Source organism: Bombus flavifrons, chromosome 4 (assembly GCF_040668555.2).
Source record: "Bombus flavifrons isolate JBK064 chromosome 4, iyBomFlav1_principal, whole genome shotgun sequence".
Classification (NCBI taxonomy): domain Eukaryota; kingdom Metazoa; phylum Arthropoda; class Insecta; order Hymenoptera; family Apidae; genus Bombus; species Bombus flavifrons.
This window is the reverse complement of record NC_138445.1, coordinates 13462594-13479927: the sequence shown is the minus strand read 5'-3', so window position 1 is coordinate 13479927 and position 17334 is coordinate 13462594. Positions and strand designations below refer to the sequence as shown.

The 17334-nt window shown below is 33.0% G+C and overlaps 4 protein-coding genes across 8 annotated transcripts; 1 reads left to right on the top strand and 3 right to left on the bottom strand.

The window, feature by feature from the left end:
* Nucleotides 1–3209: 3209 nt before the first annotated feature.
* Nucleotides 3210–5304, top strand: gt (transcription factor giant). 5 transcript variants are annotated; one of them, XR_011172866.1, is made up of 3 exons: nucleotides 3210–3610; nucleotides 4230–4478; nucleotides 4747–4918. XR_011172866.1 is itself a non-coding variant. In XM_069111270.1 (2 exons), exon 2 carries the CDS (start codon nucleotides 4230–4232, stop codon nucleotides 5154–5156), a length of 927 nt encoding a protein of 308 aa, XP_068967371.1. In that variant the 5' UTR covers nucleotides 3226–3584; the 3' UTR covers nucleotides 5157–5304. The 5 variants fall into 5 exon arrangements, 4 of the variants coding, with proteins under 4 accessions (XP_068967371.1, XP_068967370.1, XP_068967373.1 ...); XM_069111270.1 differs by having other exon boundaries at nucleotides 3226–3584; nucleotides 4230–5304; XM_069111269.1 differs by having other exon boundaries at nucleotides 3230–3610; nucleotides 4230–5304.
* A 90-nt stretch (nucleotides 5305–5394) lies between these two features.
* Nucleotides 5395–6847, bottom strand: l(2)k10201 (zinc finger protein 511 lethal (2) k10201). Its single transcript, XM_069111551.1, has 3 exons — nucleotides 6562–6847; nucleotides 6272–6473; nucleotides 5395–6201 (listed from the first exon to the last, which is right to left on the bottom strand). Exons 1-3 carry the CDS (start codon nucleotides 6699–6701, stop codon nucleotides 5752–5754), a joined length of 792 nt encoding a protein of 263 aa, XP_068967652.1. The 5' UTR covers nucleotides 6702–6847; the 3' UTR covers nucleotides 5395–5751.
* Nucleotides 6784–16956, bottom strand: LOC138179103 (uncharacterized). The gene is made up of 3 exons (XM_069111556.1): nucleotides 16783–16956; nucleotides 16652–16717; nucleotides 6784–7398 (listed from the first exon to the last, which is right to left on the bottom strand). The coding sequence occupies exons 1-3, from the start codon at nucleotides 16876–16878 to the stop codon at nucleotides 7306–7308; spliced, it is 255 nt and encodes an 84-aa protein (XP_068967657.1). The 5' UTR covers nucleotides 16879–16956; the 3' UTR covers nucleotides 6784–7305.
* On the bottom strand, nucleotides 8082–11404 carry LOC138178819 (caldesmon). The gene has a single exon (XM_069111085.1). It carries the CDS (start codon nucleotides 11012–11014, stop codon nucleotides 8144–8146), a length of 2871 nt encoding a protein of 956 aa, XP_068967186.1. The 5' UTR covers nucleotides 11015–11404; the 3' UTR covers nucleotides 8082–8143.
* Nucleotides 16957–17334: the final 378 nt, after the last annotated feature.

Genomic DNA, 17334 nt, shown 5'->3' with positions numbered 1-17334 from the left:
TGAAACATCATGGTCCTCATAAATCTGAAAAATCTGTGTGAAAGTTACAACCATACCAATTTGTGTTCAAAGATTATAATTGTCTGGTTTATCAGAAGCTTTCTACTAGCTATTTGTGTTATCTACTAGTACATGCAAACAACCGGACCATAGCTATTGATAATTTTATGATTGTGTAATTGATGTGCCCACGAGCGATTTAGAACGTTTAACCACGGAAACTCACGTAGACCGTGAATTTACTGATTCTAGACATTAACACAAATTTATTAATTTAAGTGCTTTAAGTGAACGAATTTGAAGTAAGAAGTTATAAAACTAAAATAAATCATAGGAAAATGAGTCATTCATATTTAAGTATTACTTTTACATTGTCTGAGGCTGCCAAAAAATTTGAAGAAACTTCTGAGGTACTCCATTATACAATCTTTCATTAAGTCAAATGTTTAAAAAACTTCGAAGAAAAAAGAATCAGGACTCAAAGTTGGACTACTAGCTTATGGACCGCTCCGTCTGCTCACGAAATATTGAAAGGAAATATCATAGAGGAACAGAATCATAAAAAAGTAGAAACATCAAAATAGAATATTATCCGTAATAAATACAATTTACATCCGAATTTAACAGAAACAATAAAGCTAAATCTATTAAAAAGAAATCTTTGGAATATCATCCCCTCCTTTTATATTACTTCTACACTTTACTTTTACCTGTTTTTGTCCGATGATCGATATATCTACTACATGAATTGAAAAATTTGTATTTCATTCCTTGTTCGTTCGATTCTCCTTGCACGAAAACTGATTACTCACAGCGGGACTATTTAAAAAACGTCAACGATGCCGGTGAATTGAAACATTTTCCACATCGAATCACGGCGAAAATTTTGCATCGACATACCGTTATAGGGTTTATATACGTTTCGGTGCGGTAGGAGCAGATGCAAATACGGGGATCCATTCATCTGTCGTCGGATGATGGCTACAGAAAATATCGCAAATAACGGGTTGCAGTTGCTCCTGCACCATAGAAATGTGGGTTATGTGGCCAAAAGAGCAAAAATTTGTATACGAGAAAGGAGGCGGTGCAGTGAATTGATCGCTAGGATGCTTTTCCATGGACGGCACGTCATTTTAACGGGGATATGAAATGGAGGACTAAATTTGGCGTGATCTTGGGACCAAGACATAATGAGACGTCTACGCTACCGAGCATAACTGGACACCTTCGTTGTCCATCATCTTTTCCCTATTTTTCTCACACTCGAATTTCTATGAATTTTCTTGAGAATTCGAAGAAAAGAGAACAGGAAAAGAGAAGGTAATAATTATTATCAATAGATAGGATAGTACAATAATAAGCAATACAATAGTGCAATGAAGAAGAGTAAAATGATATAGTGGCAATCGAAGGAATGAAGATTTGTTAAATATGAAATATGAATGAAAAAAGTATAACTTTTGAGTCATATGGCATTGTAGAGCCTTAAATATGAATTTACGAAAAATGAAATTAATCATTATAGTTTTGTAACAAATTCTTGCCAGAAATATAATTTGTGCAATCCAATCACTTTTTAGTATGATATAAACTTAAGTAATTTTTAAAGTTAAATAATTTTCAATGACATACCGTAAACGTTTATGTTAAACGTTTATGTCTTAAATAGAGCTCAGTTAGTCTTATGACAATATGTGTAAATTAAAGATATTAAAAGATATTAAATTTCGAACAGATTTCCTCAACGATCTTCTCGATGCTATTCTCAAAGAATCTCATTCTACCTAAGAGACAATGGGATCCATCATAGAAAGAAACGCTATGGGAGGCTCAAATGAAAGTTGAAGTAACGATTAACTAATGAACTTACATAGTCAGCCATGAAACTGAACCATTAATCAACACGAGTCGAAGAAAAGAGAAGGTTCATCTTCCGGTGACACGCTCTGAAAATTGCCATATGTTGTCCAATCCTAATGAGCTACCAGGACTAAAAAAATCCATCACACATAAAAACAATCATCCTCAAGTATAGACTTTTTCCTCATTTTTCTTTGACACAAAAATTTCGAGCAAATTTCACTTAGTCGCAACACTTTCACCAGTTAATTTATGAGCACTTTATGCAAATGCATCGTAAATCATGCAGTACAAAGGAGAAACAAAAATCACTACGAAATATTACGGAAAATAGTCAAGGAAAGGCTCACGAAAGGGTTATGCATAGTAATTCTATACACACTATTTGTACGGGTAAGCATTACACGAAAAGACGCCTTAGGTCTGCCAGTTGAGGGTCGCCCAGTTTGCAGCTACCGATCGTCGAAACACTTAACCCTTTGACGAACTACTTGTTAGAAACAGAATATGGTCCTTGACGTTACACAGGATTTGAGAGAAAAGGTTCAATTGGTAAGCGGAGTTTCTAAAATCCTCGTTAGGTAAGAGCTGATTCAATGCCTGGATTAATTTAACGGGATTCTTTTGTATTCCGAACACTTACCGCTGTAATTTGTTTTGTGTACAATGGCAACATGACAGGTAGGGTAATAACTAATTACAAAAGTATCGTGAATGTCGACACAACTTTTGATTTTATGGGATATTTAGTACTTTCCAGGATTATACTGGTTAACTCGACGTAATAAACGAAAGAAGATTTACTTATTTGAAGGAAGACACCTAATTTCTGTATTTAAAGTTCGATTAATCTTCACCTTATTTCCTTTTTTTAATGTAGAAGTGTTTTTCTTTTTTAAATACACTTAATGCGTGATTTTCGTTGTATGAATTGGTTTTGAACAACAGAAGATATATAATAGAAAGAAATAGAAAGATAACAAGGTATAATAGAAGTAATAGAAGTACTAAGAAGTAATCAGGAAATAGGTAAATACATGAACAACAAAATGAAGAAATAACTAACAAATCTAAAAAAATGAATAAATAATTAATAAATCCAATTACTATAAAAATGAAATTTTTTCAACTCTGATACTATCATTATTTCCTTCCTAACTCATATTTAATAAACTACCCTCATAAATAAAACATTTTGAGTAATAACATTTTTCCATTTTCGAACTATTAAACTAAAATGTAAATTCCCTTGTAAGATCCTTTTATTACAAGATATACTATATAAGCCCAACAAAATACATATACAATCAATTACTCGATCATAGATAACCCAACTCATTTTCTTACGTACGCGATTACGTAGTCGTAATCATGTGAACGTGTCGTCCTATAAACATTTCGGGATTAGGTAGTGGCGAACGCGTGCCAGTCAGATCCCAGCGTTGTGGTCATCAGGATTGTCGTTCCCTACCATTTTCTAAGGGATTCTCTCCTACCCCAAGTTCTTACAAGGGTTGGGCACTATATAAGCGAAACTGCACCCCCTCTCGTTCTAAACGGTTTTGAAGAACCGTCGTGTGAGCACATTTTACCAAAAAACCGATTCTAGAAATTCGTTAAAAAACGATTTTAGTTTCGAATAATTACTGCGTGAAGATCTTCAAGAAAACGTGCACGATTTGGAACTACGATAGAGTGATATTGTTGTGATACATCAGTGACCGGTGCGTGACCTCGGATTAACTATTAAGTAAGACACATGTTCTATGTTAATTGATAAACATAAAAGAATTCCAAACTTTCGTAATTAACGGATACACTAATGTCTATTCGACGACACGTTGTCTATTTTTCGATTTCTCGTCAAATTAACTGTATTCCTCGTTAGACAAATTATACTTCGATTTCGTATAAAGTAAATATTGGCTGATTTATCTTGGAACACGTCGAAATAACAAATGTTATTTAACTACAAATTAATGTTTTCACTTCATTAACATAATATTCTTACTCCTCAAAATATCGAGATATAATTTGTTACACTCGCTTCCCGTTATTTTCCCACGTTTTCAAACGATTATCATTAATTCGAGCACGTGAATCTCTATTTAGCCGCTACACATTTCATTTTTGTGACTGCCACGTGTAGTAATGTATAATTGATACATATTTGGAAAACTGAAAGAATTGAATGTTAAAAAGTATCCATTTATATCATTATCTATTTATAATTATTTTCATTTTTAAAACGCTCAGAGGATAACCAGTAAATATGCAATACTTTTCAAAACATAGCAAACAAGTATTTGCATTTGCATGAAAAACCTTCACAGAAATGTTTTTCTTTTCATTCAAACTTTTCGTTTTAGATGATGATAAACTGCAGAATGAATCCTTTTTTCCAAGCGGTGGTGGATAATGCACAAGCAAAAGAATGCACTTCTAACGGAGATACCAGCATGCAATTTTCTGACTCGATACTAGACTTGTCTTTTAAGAAAGCAACAATCTCGAAGGAGTCAGAAAATTCCAGTTTACATTCAAACTCACTCGTAACAAACACAACGAAACAAGATCAAGTTACGCATTCTTCAGAAACTGAAAGGAGTCCTTTGGAGGTTCGAAAATTTATAATAACGCCACCTTCCGAATGTGAATCACCGAAAAAGATTAAATACGAGCCAGTTCACAATCTTACGGACGCGCCATTGCAAAATGGTGATTTTTCCACTTCGCCAATGGACATTTCGATTCCAATCATTCCTACTATATTGTCAACATTATTGAATGCAAATAATGAAACTATTAATTCAACGCAATTGTTCAACCCCTCCACTACGTTGATTGCAGATTCTAACAAAAATGCGTTATACAATTTGCCTATAGATATTGCAAAAAATACAAGACCGTTTAAGGCTTATCCAAAAGATCCATTATCGCTCACTATAGGAGGAACCGAATTAGTGTACGATCTAGAATCCAGCGAAGCTTATTCGGAGTTTCGAAAGCGAATGCTGGAAACGATGAAACAATCGAACGAGGGCATGATAACAAAGATGAGAAAAGTCACGAAAAGTCCTGTGCCAACGAGCACTGCTGATGAGAAAGATGCAGCTTATAGAGAGAGAAGAAGAAAGAATAACGAAGCCGCAAAACGCTCTAGGGACGCACGAAGAGCCAAGGAAGATGAGATTGCTATCAGGGCAGCTTTTTTAGAACACGAAAATAAGAGACTTAAATATGAACTTTCAGTACTTAAAAACGAAACAGCCAAGTTAATGGCTTATTTGACTTAGGTTACTTTTATATTAGTCGTCGGTAATAAAAAAAAAAAAAAAAATTATACAGTGTCTGCACAAAATTTGTCTAATATTCTATAAGTATCATATTTTCTGTAATCGTTAGTATAATTTAATAGTTTATGATTTCGCCTTTAGTATTTGATATATATATCAAATATACATTTGTCATATATATGACAAATATAATAGAGGATTTAAATATAAGGATTTAGAAGGTATATAAATATATATATTTTATATTATATAAATATGCTTACTGTTATAATGCTATTTCCAAAATAATGACAATTGTGCTAGGTAGGAGGTCTGATAACTTTAGCCAAAATTTTTTTTATATACAATTTATTGCAAAAGGTATTCTATATGTAGTAAGCAACTCGGAATAGATAAACTTAGAGGTTTATTTGTATATTGAGCAACAAGACTATACCATAAGTGCAGATATGTAAATAGAAGGAAAGATAAGATAGGAGATATGTGGTATAATGAAATAAATTTTGTAAGGTTCGGTGTACATACAAAGATTGTTGTGATATTTAAATTATATTTATGATAAAAAAAACATTAAACCAAAGTTATACATTTTCAACTACGTATTTGGTAATGTATTAGCCAAGTCCATCATACATCCTGTTTCAAGCACATCTTTTTCACCAAATTGATTTTTAGTAAGTACTTTTGTATATGATTTATGTACTTGCCTAGGGATAAAAAGTAGCGAAGTAGCTCCTGCATTATTATTTGAAGGGTTTAATTGCCTTTCACGGATAATGGCATTTGTCGAGGTTGTAGTTTTTGCTGTAGCTATAAACATTTTACTTTTTTGATTTTTATTTAACTGTATTTTTCTTGACTTGGATTCCTTCCGCTTTGGCTCTGGTTCATCAATATCCATTTTATCTTTTGATTTATCTCTTACGCAATGTGGAGTATTATCAAATCTAAAATTCTTTGGATATTTGTGTACGCTAACACAATGATCTCTTCTTTCAAACGAAGTATTAAATTTTAAATCACACTCAGAAACATAACACTGATACTAAAAGATATCATTAATATTAACAAACAGTATTACATACATTATATTGAAATAAAATGATTATAAATACCATTGGCTGTTTCGTTGATAAAACTTGGAAAAAGCTATCATGGGTTTCTTGAATATGAATATCTAAGAATCTAGGATTTGGTAGACATTTGTTGCATTCTGCACAAACATATCGATGATTGCTATTGTAGTGCATCTCAAAATCAATTAATTTATTGAATGTTGCTTGACAACCAGTAATGTAACAAGAGAATTCTTTTATACTGAAATTGATAAATTATTTTATTAAAATCAGTTATTTGTAGGTTATGCACAATGATAAATGTTTATATAAAAGAAATATTTATTTACACATCATGACATAGTTCTTCATCATCTTCAACAGTAACACCTTTTCGTTGAAAAATTTTGCAAATTCTGAATGAATCTTCGAAAAATGGATCATCAATAGATCTTAACCCTACGCCTATATTTTGTAAGAATTTCTCCATCCTTGTAATATTCTAATTGTCAAATTTAAAAAAAAAATATTACAATCTGTTATATTTAATTATTTAATGTTATACATTGTACTTTTGTTCAATAATTTATTCTTTAAACCACCAAACAGTTTTAACATAGTAACAACAGAACGACAGCATTGCACTCTAATGGCGCAATATTTGAATGGAACTTGATGATTCATCTCGATAATTCAGTTCGATAATTCAGTTCGATAATTCTACATATTTCGATTATCGAAAGCAAAATTTCAGTTTCATTCTATCAAATGTCGTCCCCTGCACTTTGTAAATTAAAATTACAATTTCCTTAAATAAAACCGAATAAATTAGTGATATAGTTTCAATTATGTGATAAGTACACTAAGTGAATAAATTCTAGTCATTCTAGATATAAATTACAACACAGGAGGACAAAAAGTTGGTAAGTGATTTATCTTTGTACGTATTATGTATTTTTTATAGCACGTAGCTAACTCGGTAATTCAGTATTAATAATTTAGGTACTTAATCTCAATAATATATTCATGCAGTGAACTCATTAGTTATTACAAAAATAAATCAGAAAACGTATAAGTATACATCTTGACAAGAATTACTCGACCAGCAGCCGGGTTTTCAAATTTTCGAGAATTTCCGTCATTTTGTGTTCCAATTCACTGCGTCTTTGCATTTCTTGTCGCTTGTCCTGTAACATATATGCGATATTATAGAATATTTTTGTAATTGCCATACGTTCATCTCAATTATTATGTTATACAAAGATGGTAGAAAAGAGGTTAAGGAAATAATATTGTTTTCAAATTATCAAAAAATTAATATTTTTTTTTATCTTGCAACACTTTATTTCGAAACTGAGTATTTAACATTTTCTATAGCAATTTCTATAACAAATCATATAATATTTTTTGACATATTAATTATTTATGTATATATATATATATTTTAACTCGTATATATATACGCGAGTAGTTAAAAAAATCAATGTTTTTTCGGGTTCTAAATAATTTTAAATATACACTTGAGATTTTCAGTTAGGCAAATTATTTTGAATATTATATATTATGTGTAATACACAAAATACATATGTGTATTTGTAGGTTAATTTTTAGTAAATATATTAAATTATAATTACTATATATACGTGATAAAAGGATCATTTTACAATTTCCCTATTATATTTTCCAATTATTTAGCACAAAGCATGAAATATGATTGATTTCACTATATTATAATGTAACAAATGTTGAAATTAGTGAAAAAGTATTTCAAATGAATCATATAACAAAACACTGATAACTATTTTTAAAATTCTTTTAAATTCCTTTAATTACTATGTTTAAAATATTTTTAAATTCGACGTGTTAAATTACTAAAAAACGAAGTATTGAAAATAGATCATATTGCACAATTAACTCGAAAATAATAACAAGTTATAAAATACGAGAATAATCGACATAACTAATTGGTTCATTCGGATTGATGCGTTCTTGTGCTACTATTTTTATAGTGGTAGCACCATTCGCGTAATCTTCGACTTTCTCGCTTCTGCTTTCCGGTTCACTGGTGAATTTCGTTAAACTTTCGTCATAGCGATACACGTCCTGTTGCGGCGTAGTCAAGCCAATTATTTCTACGTTTCCAATTTTTTTATTCCCGTCAAAAACTCCGGACAATCTGTCGTTTCCCCTGCCATAATTGAAATCATAAACACGTTCACCAAAATTGAACAAATTATAATTTTCTCCAGGTTCGAGAAACATCGTTGATTCAAACTTCTGTCGAGAAACTGGAGTATCTTGCATTATACGATTTTTAACATTTATCTGCTTCTTATTTTTTGAAGATGGTTGATTTCTTTCAATACTGCGTTTCGAGGATTCAAATTTCTTAGAATTCAATGAACTCGAGTCCTGCAGCTCTGGAAAATTTTTTATTTCGATATTTGGTCGTTCTGTGAATCTATAATTATTATTTGAAATATACTTATAACGCTTTAAAAAATCTGGTATTTCTTTTCTATCATTATCATTTTGATTAGATTTCACGGTTTTCGTCTCAAAATGTGTTCTATTTGAACTCACAGTATTTATAGGCCTATTCATCATCAGTCGTTTCCCAGGAACTGTTTTAAATTCGAGTTCCTTTTTAAAACCTTGGTCATAAATATTTTCAGAATAGTCATACGGTCTTTGATTTGAATTATCAAGTTTTACTTGACTTTTCTCTTCTCGATGTCTTTCTTTCCTCATTTTATTAGAAGATTCAAGTTTTCTACGATTTTCTTGACTATTCGATATCTTAATATTGTCATTATCGTTCGAATTTCTTGGAACAATGTTAGTATGTATTGTACTATCGAAAATAAAGTCGAATGGCGGTGGCCACATTTGCACTTCCTTTTGTTCACCCTCGTGGAGATTCTTCGCTGTTTTTCTTTCTGCAACACCTACTACCGGTTTCAAATTTTCCTTTTTTGATCGCTTTGGCTCTTTAGACGAGACTTTTTTTGAAGCTTCTGCTCTTAAAGTATTATCTTTCTCTGATTTTTCATTTGTCGATGACTTCAATTTCGTCTTTCTTAATTCTTCAGGGGCATTCAGGTACCGAATAGGAACGATTAATGGCATAAATTTACTGAAATCCAATTCATCTGCCACATCCCGTTCTTCGGCGGAAAAAGATCGATTTTCGCCATTCGATTGATTATTGGAAATTTTCATTGTTAACTCAGAATTATCTTCGTTAGATCCTTTTCCATCTTTCTTCCTGTTATCTGTATCCTCCTCCAGAGTATATTCTTCATACTTGTTTCTTGCTGGAACATCTTCTCTGCTCCTTTCATCACTTTCATTTTCATCTTTCTGATTACTACGCGAATCTTCCTCCTCTCTCGAAACCTCTTCCTCCGATTCAGCAGGCACAGACGAGCTATAAATATTGCTCAATGGCTGCTTGAGTCTTCCAAAAAAATTCACAAATCCATCATCAATCAGTTCACGATTGTACAGAGGTTCCCCATAACTGTTACGAAGATCTTCAGGTCGTCGTTCTTCATCATCTTCACTCAAAGGTAGTGGTTCACTATACTGTATACTAGTATAATTTTCACTAGTTTGAGGCGTGTCTTCTTTATAAACATCATCGTTCCTATAATACTCTTCTTCTTCACTTTCTGCAGGTTGTTTTTGATTCGTAGGATATTCACGAATCCTTTCTTCACTCTCATATCTCTCTCTCGACTGATCTTCTTCTTCTCTCAACGGTTTTCCTTTATCGCTTTCCTCTTGGTTTCCTCCACATCCAGAATCTTGATCTCCGTGATCTATTTGCTTCCTTGAATCACCATCTTCCTCACCACTATAATTATCATCCTTCTGACGATTTCTGTACCATTCTTGTTCCCTCAATCTCTTCGCATGCTCTTCCTGCTTACGCTCCAATTCTGCAAGTCTTTCTTCATACTCTTGTTTCCATCTTGGATCTTCATTATAAGAAGGAGATGTAGTTGAAAGATCATGTATCATTGGCGGTTGAACTAACATTGGAGGAGGTGGCGATTGAATATCCTTTGCATTATAAATTGGCTGATTTTCTATTGTCACTTTTTCAGTGCTCACGTTCTTTCTGTACACCATTCCTTGTTCATTGCGAATTGAACTGATGTACGGTTCAGGGTAGGATAGATTAATGAATTGAGAAGGAATCTCAGGAAGAGGTGGTTGAGGTACGGTCGGTAAGGAAGGCTCCGATATAACTGGTAGGGGGATCTTTACCAAGAGAGGAGGTGGTAGTGGTTGATTAGGAGTCTGTTTCCTTGGATCGATCTGTGAGGGCATCGTTGATGATGTTGAAGACGGTTTGGAGGTTGTAGAAGATGAATTACCATGGAAAATATTCTCATATTGTTGCAACTGAGTTAATACACCTGTTCCATTACTAAAATTCACCACACCCGTGAATTTGATCGTTTCTCGTTGTCTTGGAGCTAATGTAGTCGATTGAGTAGAGTTCGTTTGAGTGTTATTAGTAGCTCTTGCCTCGTTTGACTCGGAATTAGGATTGGGCAACGAGGCTATTTGCACAGGGCTTACCGTGTAGCCAAAAACCTGCGCCAAGCCTGAGAGAATCAGACCTAATGCCCGTTTGTCTCGCGGATTATTTACATTTAAAAGTTCTGTTAGTTCCTGCGAGCCTGAGGAGAGGTTTGATGTGGACTGGTTTTCCCAATTTGTTTTCTTAGACTGAACGAAAGTGTACAGTACGCACACGTAACATAGGAGGTAGAATTTCCTAAGCTTCATTATAATAGGCTTGAACACTTTCTGCTCGGAAATTACACTTTATGCACCGGGTGATGACGAGATAGCGACCATCGTGTTATCTTCAGTGGCGTCTTCTTTGTATCGTTGATTGCCACATGATATAACCTTCATGCAATACTTCTAACAACGAACTGTTCTTTCAATTTTTGTTAAACTATCGACACAATTTTGTGTTAAATATTAGATTAATTTGCGAGAAAATATCAATTTTTTCGATTAAACTTATTTTTGATTGAATATTGAAGCGATTCACAATTAAATATCGAAGCAATTCACGGTCAAATTTTGATGAAAAATGTAAAAAATAGAGAGATATGTTTCATCGTGTGAGAAAGTTTTACAAAGTGGCACGAAGAGTACTTTTGTGCCTCGAGATTCCACGAGGACTGTGCGATCAGTGTCGCGCTCGAGCGTCGTTAAACGAAACTTTAGCTGGCGGGGATGGATTTTTGCATAACATCGGAAAGAAATGTCGAGTTTCACCTCAATTGCACAGAGCCGCTCGTTGATTTGCGACAACTGAAGCGGCACGTTATAACGCGGGAAAAGAACGTCGCGATATTGCAAAGAATCGAACGACAGCAGTTCGCTAAGACGCGTACAATACGTTCGATGTGGTCACGCGCTGTTTTTAATTCCACGTGTAGCCATGGAATCTAATTACACGAGTCAACGATTCAGAGTAGAGGTTTTTTAATAAACAAAAATACGACTTTTAATCGTAATTGAATTCAGTTTGAAAAAAATTTGTTCTACTCGTATTTAGTTACTAGAAAAAGGGATTTATAAGTTTATTAATGGATTGTATTAAAGAATATGTATATGTTAATAATAGGATGTAGATGATAAAGAACATATTAGTTTGACTGCTTGCTTTTTAGTTTAATACTTTTATTCAGAAAGAATATACGTAATAAATGTGTTTCATTGTTATTTTAATCGAACGTATTCGTATGATTTTTTGAATTTTTTGGAAAATTACGTTGCAGAGTTATTAGAAACTTTGAAATATTTCTGTTGCTAATAGAAATTTCTGGAAAATATTATAGGAAGAAATACGAAATTTGTAATTTTGAAATAAGGATATAATTTTATAGTTATATCTATGTCGATATCTATTAATGTTACAATTTTGCCACAATTTTGCTAAATTATTCAGGAAACTGGAACTCATTAGATCGTATAAACACATTCGGTATATCGCGCTTTATATTTTCGAACGAGAGGAATATACATTATTATTCAAATACTTCTGGAAGAATTTCTACCGTAACTAATTTCAGTGCGGCTCTATACGAGGCATTTTTTAAAGAATTTCTACCTAGTTGTACAAAACCGTTGAACGACTACCTAAATATTTTGGTTGAACGATTAAAACGATAAAAGTCAATTTCTTTTGAAACTTTCTGCCTTGACGATTATACTACCACAAAATTGTGCTATTGTTGCACAACGTGGGAAGTCAATTCATTAAGGATATCGATACAGATCAAGTTAATCGAGCGATACTGCAGAACAAGTGAAAATAAAACTGTTTCTACGTACGAGACTGATCTTTTCAACAAGCAATCGGTTAAATTAATTGATGGTTGAGAAATTGAACGATGAAATAGATTACTATACCACTTTTGATCGTAATAATTTACGGTCACTATCTAGAAAATATGCTAGTCTCATCTACGATAATTATACATCTAATTACTAACATGAACAGAGATAGAAGTCTGACAAGTCGAATCTTACAGTTAGTACGTGCGTATAACGAGTACAATCATTTAACGCACAATTCTTTGACATATACGAGTAAAGGTTACAAGCATTGAAATAGATTGAAGTAAATTTAACGAAGGCTAATTAGTTTGAATGCAATCGATCTTGAAGCCATTCTTGAGTGATAAATTTTCTTGCCATCATTTTCTTAAAATGAAATAGCGTATTACTTTTATGTTACATTATATGAATAAACAAATAAAATACATAAATAGAAATTTATTTTACTTATTTCTGACATTTTTAACATTTTTACTTGTATGCGTATTTTCTATACCTCCGGATCTTTTCCATAAATGCAAAAAGTACTTTTATGCTACAAATGCATTTTGTGTTTCAACACCTCTTTGATATATTTTCGCAGTTGCAACATTTCCTTTTCATTTAAACAATCGTATTTACCTACACGCGATAATGTCCGTCTCAGAGTAATCAGATTACTATTTTATTTGAATACGTAAGAAGTAAACGAACCTTTACACATTACACACGATCAGTTAGGACAATGACCATATTACCAACGATACCGATTATGTCACCAGACAATGAGCCGAGTTTAGATATTTACCAGCTGTACTTTCATAAGTATGTCGATTATGTCACCTGTTCTCCACCCAGAGAAAGTCCAGCGGCAAACGGTGTCGCTGGTTCGATTTCCTGGACTGGTGTGACAAAACCTCCTTAAGGGGACAATTACGACAAGAGGAGAAAAATATTAACGACACAAGTTTTCAACGCGACAAGGAATAGGGAGAAGGTTCAGGTTTTTATATAATAAACGCGAGTTCCTGTCGGTGGACTCCTCGAATGGTAGTCGACTCGCTTCGACTACGCTTCGATCGAACACTCTGTCTAGCTAATTACTTAATTACCTTGTCTGGCTAATTGCACGACACGCGAAACTCCGCGAAATTACACGCATCTTTTGAGAACGTTCCCAGCTTCGTTCACCTCATTAACTTGATTTTTTTTTCGCGAACAATGCCGGATTGCAAACATTATGGGTGGTCGGATTACTCGAACGCGTTGCGTATGGTGTTTTACAATCGGCGAAATTGCCGTGAAATTGTCAGCACACACGCTATATTCATGTAGTAATTGTTTAGATGTCGTTGCGCTTGATTATTATATGTTAGATCGAGCTGCTACTTTTAGCTTCGAAAAAGAGATACGTGCTATTTTAGAGAACAGAGATTGTGATTATGGTAGTTGAATACAGACGGCGGAAGTAAGATATGCTATGGAATAGGAGAGTAGTGTTGGGTACTAATTGATTATGATTTTTAATTTGATTCATTGATAATGTCTATGATGGGAAGACATTGATTGTTAAAACTGGAGTTCATCGAATGGATTAAAGAAACTAGTTAATTGGTGATTATAACGAATTATATTTTGAGAGATATTCTATGAGAAATCGAAAATATTCATTCGAAGTATTTTCTGCTCTGCGATCAATTTTCGAATTATCATATAGTAAGCGAAATTATTCCAACAAAAGTATTAAACGTCTGCTCTTTAACAAATTATGGAAAGAGAATTCATCTTCAACAAGTTCGAAACGAAACATTCCTTAAATATTTTAACAACTTCCAAAATTAGTCGGAGAAACGTTTAACGACAGACGTCTAATTTCATAAGCCGATTTCATCGCAGTTAACCACCCTTCTTTCTAGATATTTCCAATAATAGATAAAAATCACACACCCTGTATATAAAAACTTGCTTCAAGGAAACGTATACTTGCCATAAAATACTAGATCAAATTCAGTTAATCAATGACCAAAACAATAAAACCAGATTTTGATTACATGCTCGCTTTTCCATTAAAGAGTTTGTGCTTTCGTTCGATCCAGATGAATTCATGATCAATGTATGTAACTAGTTATGAGATGTGATTCTCCATAGATGGAAAATGTAACAGAGACTAATTTAGGCATTAGAAAATAGTTGTGGATCGAGAATTCAGTAGGTATATATAACACGGCAAATAATTTCTGATCTGTATCAGGTATAAAAGAACTGTCCACTCTTTGGATCACACAGTCGTATTGTGGATCAAGTTTAACATGAATCTTCTGGTAAGAATAATCGACAAAGCTTCCAATATTCACGAATTTAGTCTATTGAATTAGCAAACAATGTTCCTTGATTAATTCCAGTAAGAAATTAGTGTTTTAGTGATAATAGAACTCTTTCGCACAGTAATTTACCATCTAACGATATCAGTGAATTGGTACAAGTTACAAATTACAAGTTATTAATTTTCTCTCGTACAATTTTAGAATTTTAAGTTCAACAAAATAATCAGACGACTTAAAATTAATACAGCTCAATCATAAAATTTCATTTAGTTTATTATCAAACTTGTTACTGTTATGCACAAGAAATCAATAATACTACCAGGCTATAGAGATTTATGCAAGTTCGTGTTTTTACGAATACAACTAAAAAGATGGGACTTCAGCAGAGATTTGTTTCATTTATTGATTATTATAACGAGTACCCACGTCTTTTTAAATTTTTCATAAATACAACAAATTCCTAGTCTATTAACAACCTGTGATTTGTGCCTTGTAAAATTTGACTAATAATATTAGTCCATTCGTACAAACGAATCTTGATCATCGTTTTAGTTATTGGTATTCTTGACCATTTTTACCTTGGGAACAGCCACTGTGCTCCCAAACAACAAACTTGAAAAAGTAAAGGACGATAGCGAAGTGTCAGGAAAAATAATTGCTGACAATCAGGCCGAACCGAATTCTCAGGATGCAACTGAGGATAAAAAGGTGGCAAAAAGAAGTTACGGTTGGAATCCGTGGAGTTACATAGGATATAGTTACTGGCCCTGGTATGTAGATTGTCGTAAGAAATTGTGACGAATCTAGGAAGGTTTTGCGGAAAAAATAGCCGCTTACTTCAGATATTCTTGCGGATTTTGTAAGAGGAAGTCGAATATTTTGCGTTGTCTTAACAAATTTCCTGTGCTATTATGGAGTTTTATGTTTTAATTTGGTTCTTAGTCATAGGCTATGAAGCTATTTAATTGCTTCCTCCTATTTTATTTTCAGAAAATTGTACAGATTTTAGTGTATGAATAGAATTCAATATTTACAAGGAAACATCGATGACTGGTACAGACTGATTTTGAAAAAAGAGTTGCACAATTATTTATTGAATTAATCTAATGTACAATCTATATATAATATTTAGAGTCTATGGGAATTTTTCGTTCGATTGTTACACAAGAATATTTGAAATAGTTTGATTCTGAGGGTAGTAAGGCATTCGTATGTGCAGATGTTCACAAAATGCAATTTTAGGTATGGTTTTGGATGGTATCCAAGTTGGCCTCTATATTATAGTCACGGATATAGTGGATACGGTGGATATGGTGGATACAGTGGATACGCTGGACATGGATATGGAGGATATAGTGGATACGGTTATGGATATCGCAGTCACGGTGGCTGGTACAAGGGATAGTAAATTAAGAAAAAATAAAAAGGATAGAAAATCGTCCAGGAGATTTCTATAATTTTATAAATATTATTCACAGGCTTTCTTACTATCTCACATCTAACTTTTTGCACTGAATAAACAACAGGCTACACTTGAATTTTAATTATATCTATATTAAGTATTGCAAACCTAAGACTGAGATAAAACACTTACAACTTTCGATATTCATCAAATATGTAAAACATAAGTTCATTTAACATTTATTCAATTTTATTCTCAAAGTTATGTATCGTATATATTTGTACAAATACCAAGATGTTCATCAGTGAAAAAGAATAAATGATTCATATTAAGGGAAGGGTGAAATGATTTTGCACATACCCTTAGTCGTTTCCTTATATAAGTTGCCAATATTTCTTCGCAAACAGTCAGATTTTTGTCTGTATCCTGCGGAACGAGAAGTATGTGTTATACAATTGTAAAGTAATCCTCAAATTTTTGCGTCAGTCGACCTTTAGAATTCTCGTCAGCTCTTTGATCTTCTGTAGTTTAACTTGTTGTTGTTCAGATAAATTATTATTGCACACTCGTGGATTGGTTGCGTACATCTCAAAACGAAACAGGAAACGTGTTACTTTTTTCACTTCCGCATTAGTAATCCATAACACTTTTGGTACGTCGCGACACTTCGTATGCACTTGATATGCGGCGTAGTGTTGCTTGGAGACAAGCGAAACAACAAACGTTTTATTGGATTTTTTCGCAGAAACTTAACGTGATTTTGCTTTATGTAAATTAATTTCTTTTTTTCAACAATTACTAATTACCCTCATCCTTGAATATGTTCTTGAATTTTTTATTAAATTTCGTGTCTTTTATTTTTTATCATACATCCCACGAATGGAATCTGTGTTATCTACAACAGATGCTATTCTGAAATGTCTGAATTTCAGACCAAGTATCGAAACAGAGTAAGCACCTCGTTGCTAGTCCCATTTAAAGTCAGGGCTATGAGCGGTTTGAACCATTTATCTTGTGTTGTCAGAGTAGAGTTCTACACAGTT

Excerpts from the sequence above, each read along its gene's own strand:
- gt (XM_069111270.1), top strand. The coding sequence starts at position 4,230 with ATGATGATAAACTGCAGAATGAATCCTTTTTTCCAAGCGGTGGTGGAT.
- LOC138178819 (XM_069111085.1), bottom strand. The coding sequence starts at position 11,014 with ATGAAGCTTAGGAAATTCTACCTCCTATGTTACGTGTGCGTACTGTAC.
- LOC138179103 (XM_069111556.1), bottom strand. The coding sequence starts at position 16,878 with ATGTACGCAACCAATCCACGAGTGTGCAATAATAATTTATCTGAACAA. Across the intron at positions 16,718-16,782 it reads AGCTGACGAGAATTCTAAAG|GATACAGACAAAAATCTGAC; the intron begins GTCGACTGACGC and ends CTCGTTCCGCAG. Across the intron at positions 7,399-16,651 it reads ATATAAGGAAACGACTAAGG|GACAAGCGACAAGAAATGCA; the intron begins GTATGTGCAAAA and ends TATATGTTACAG.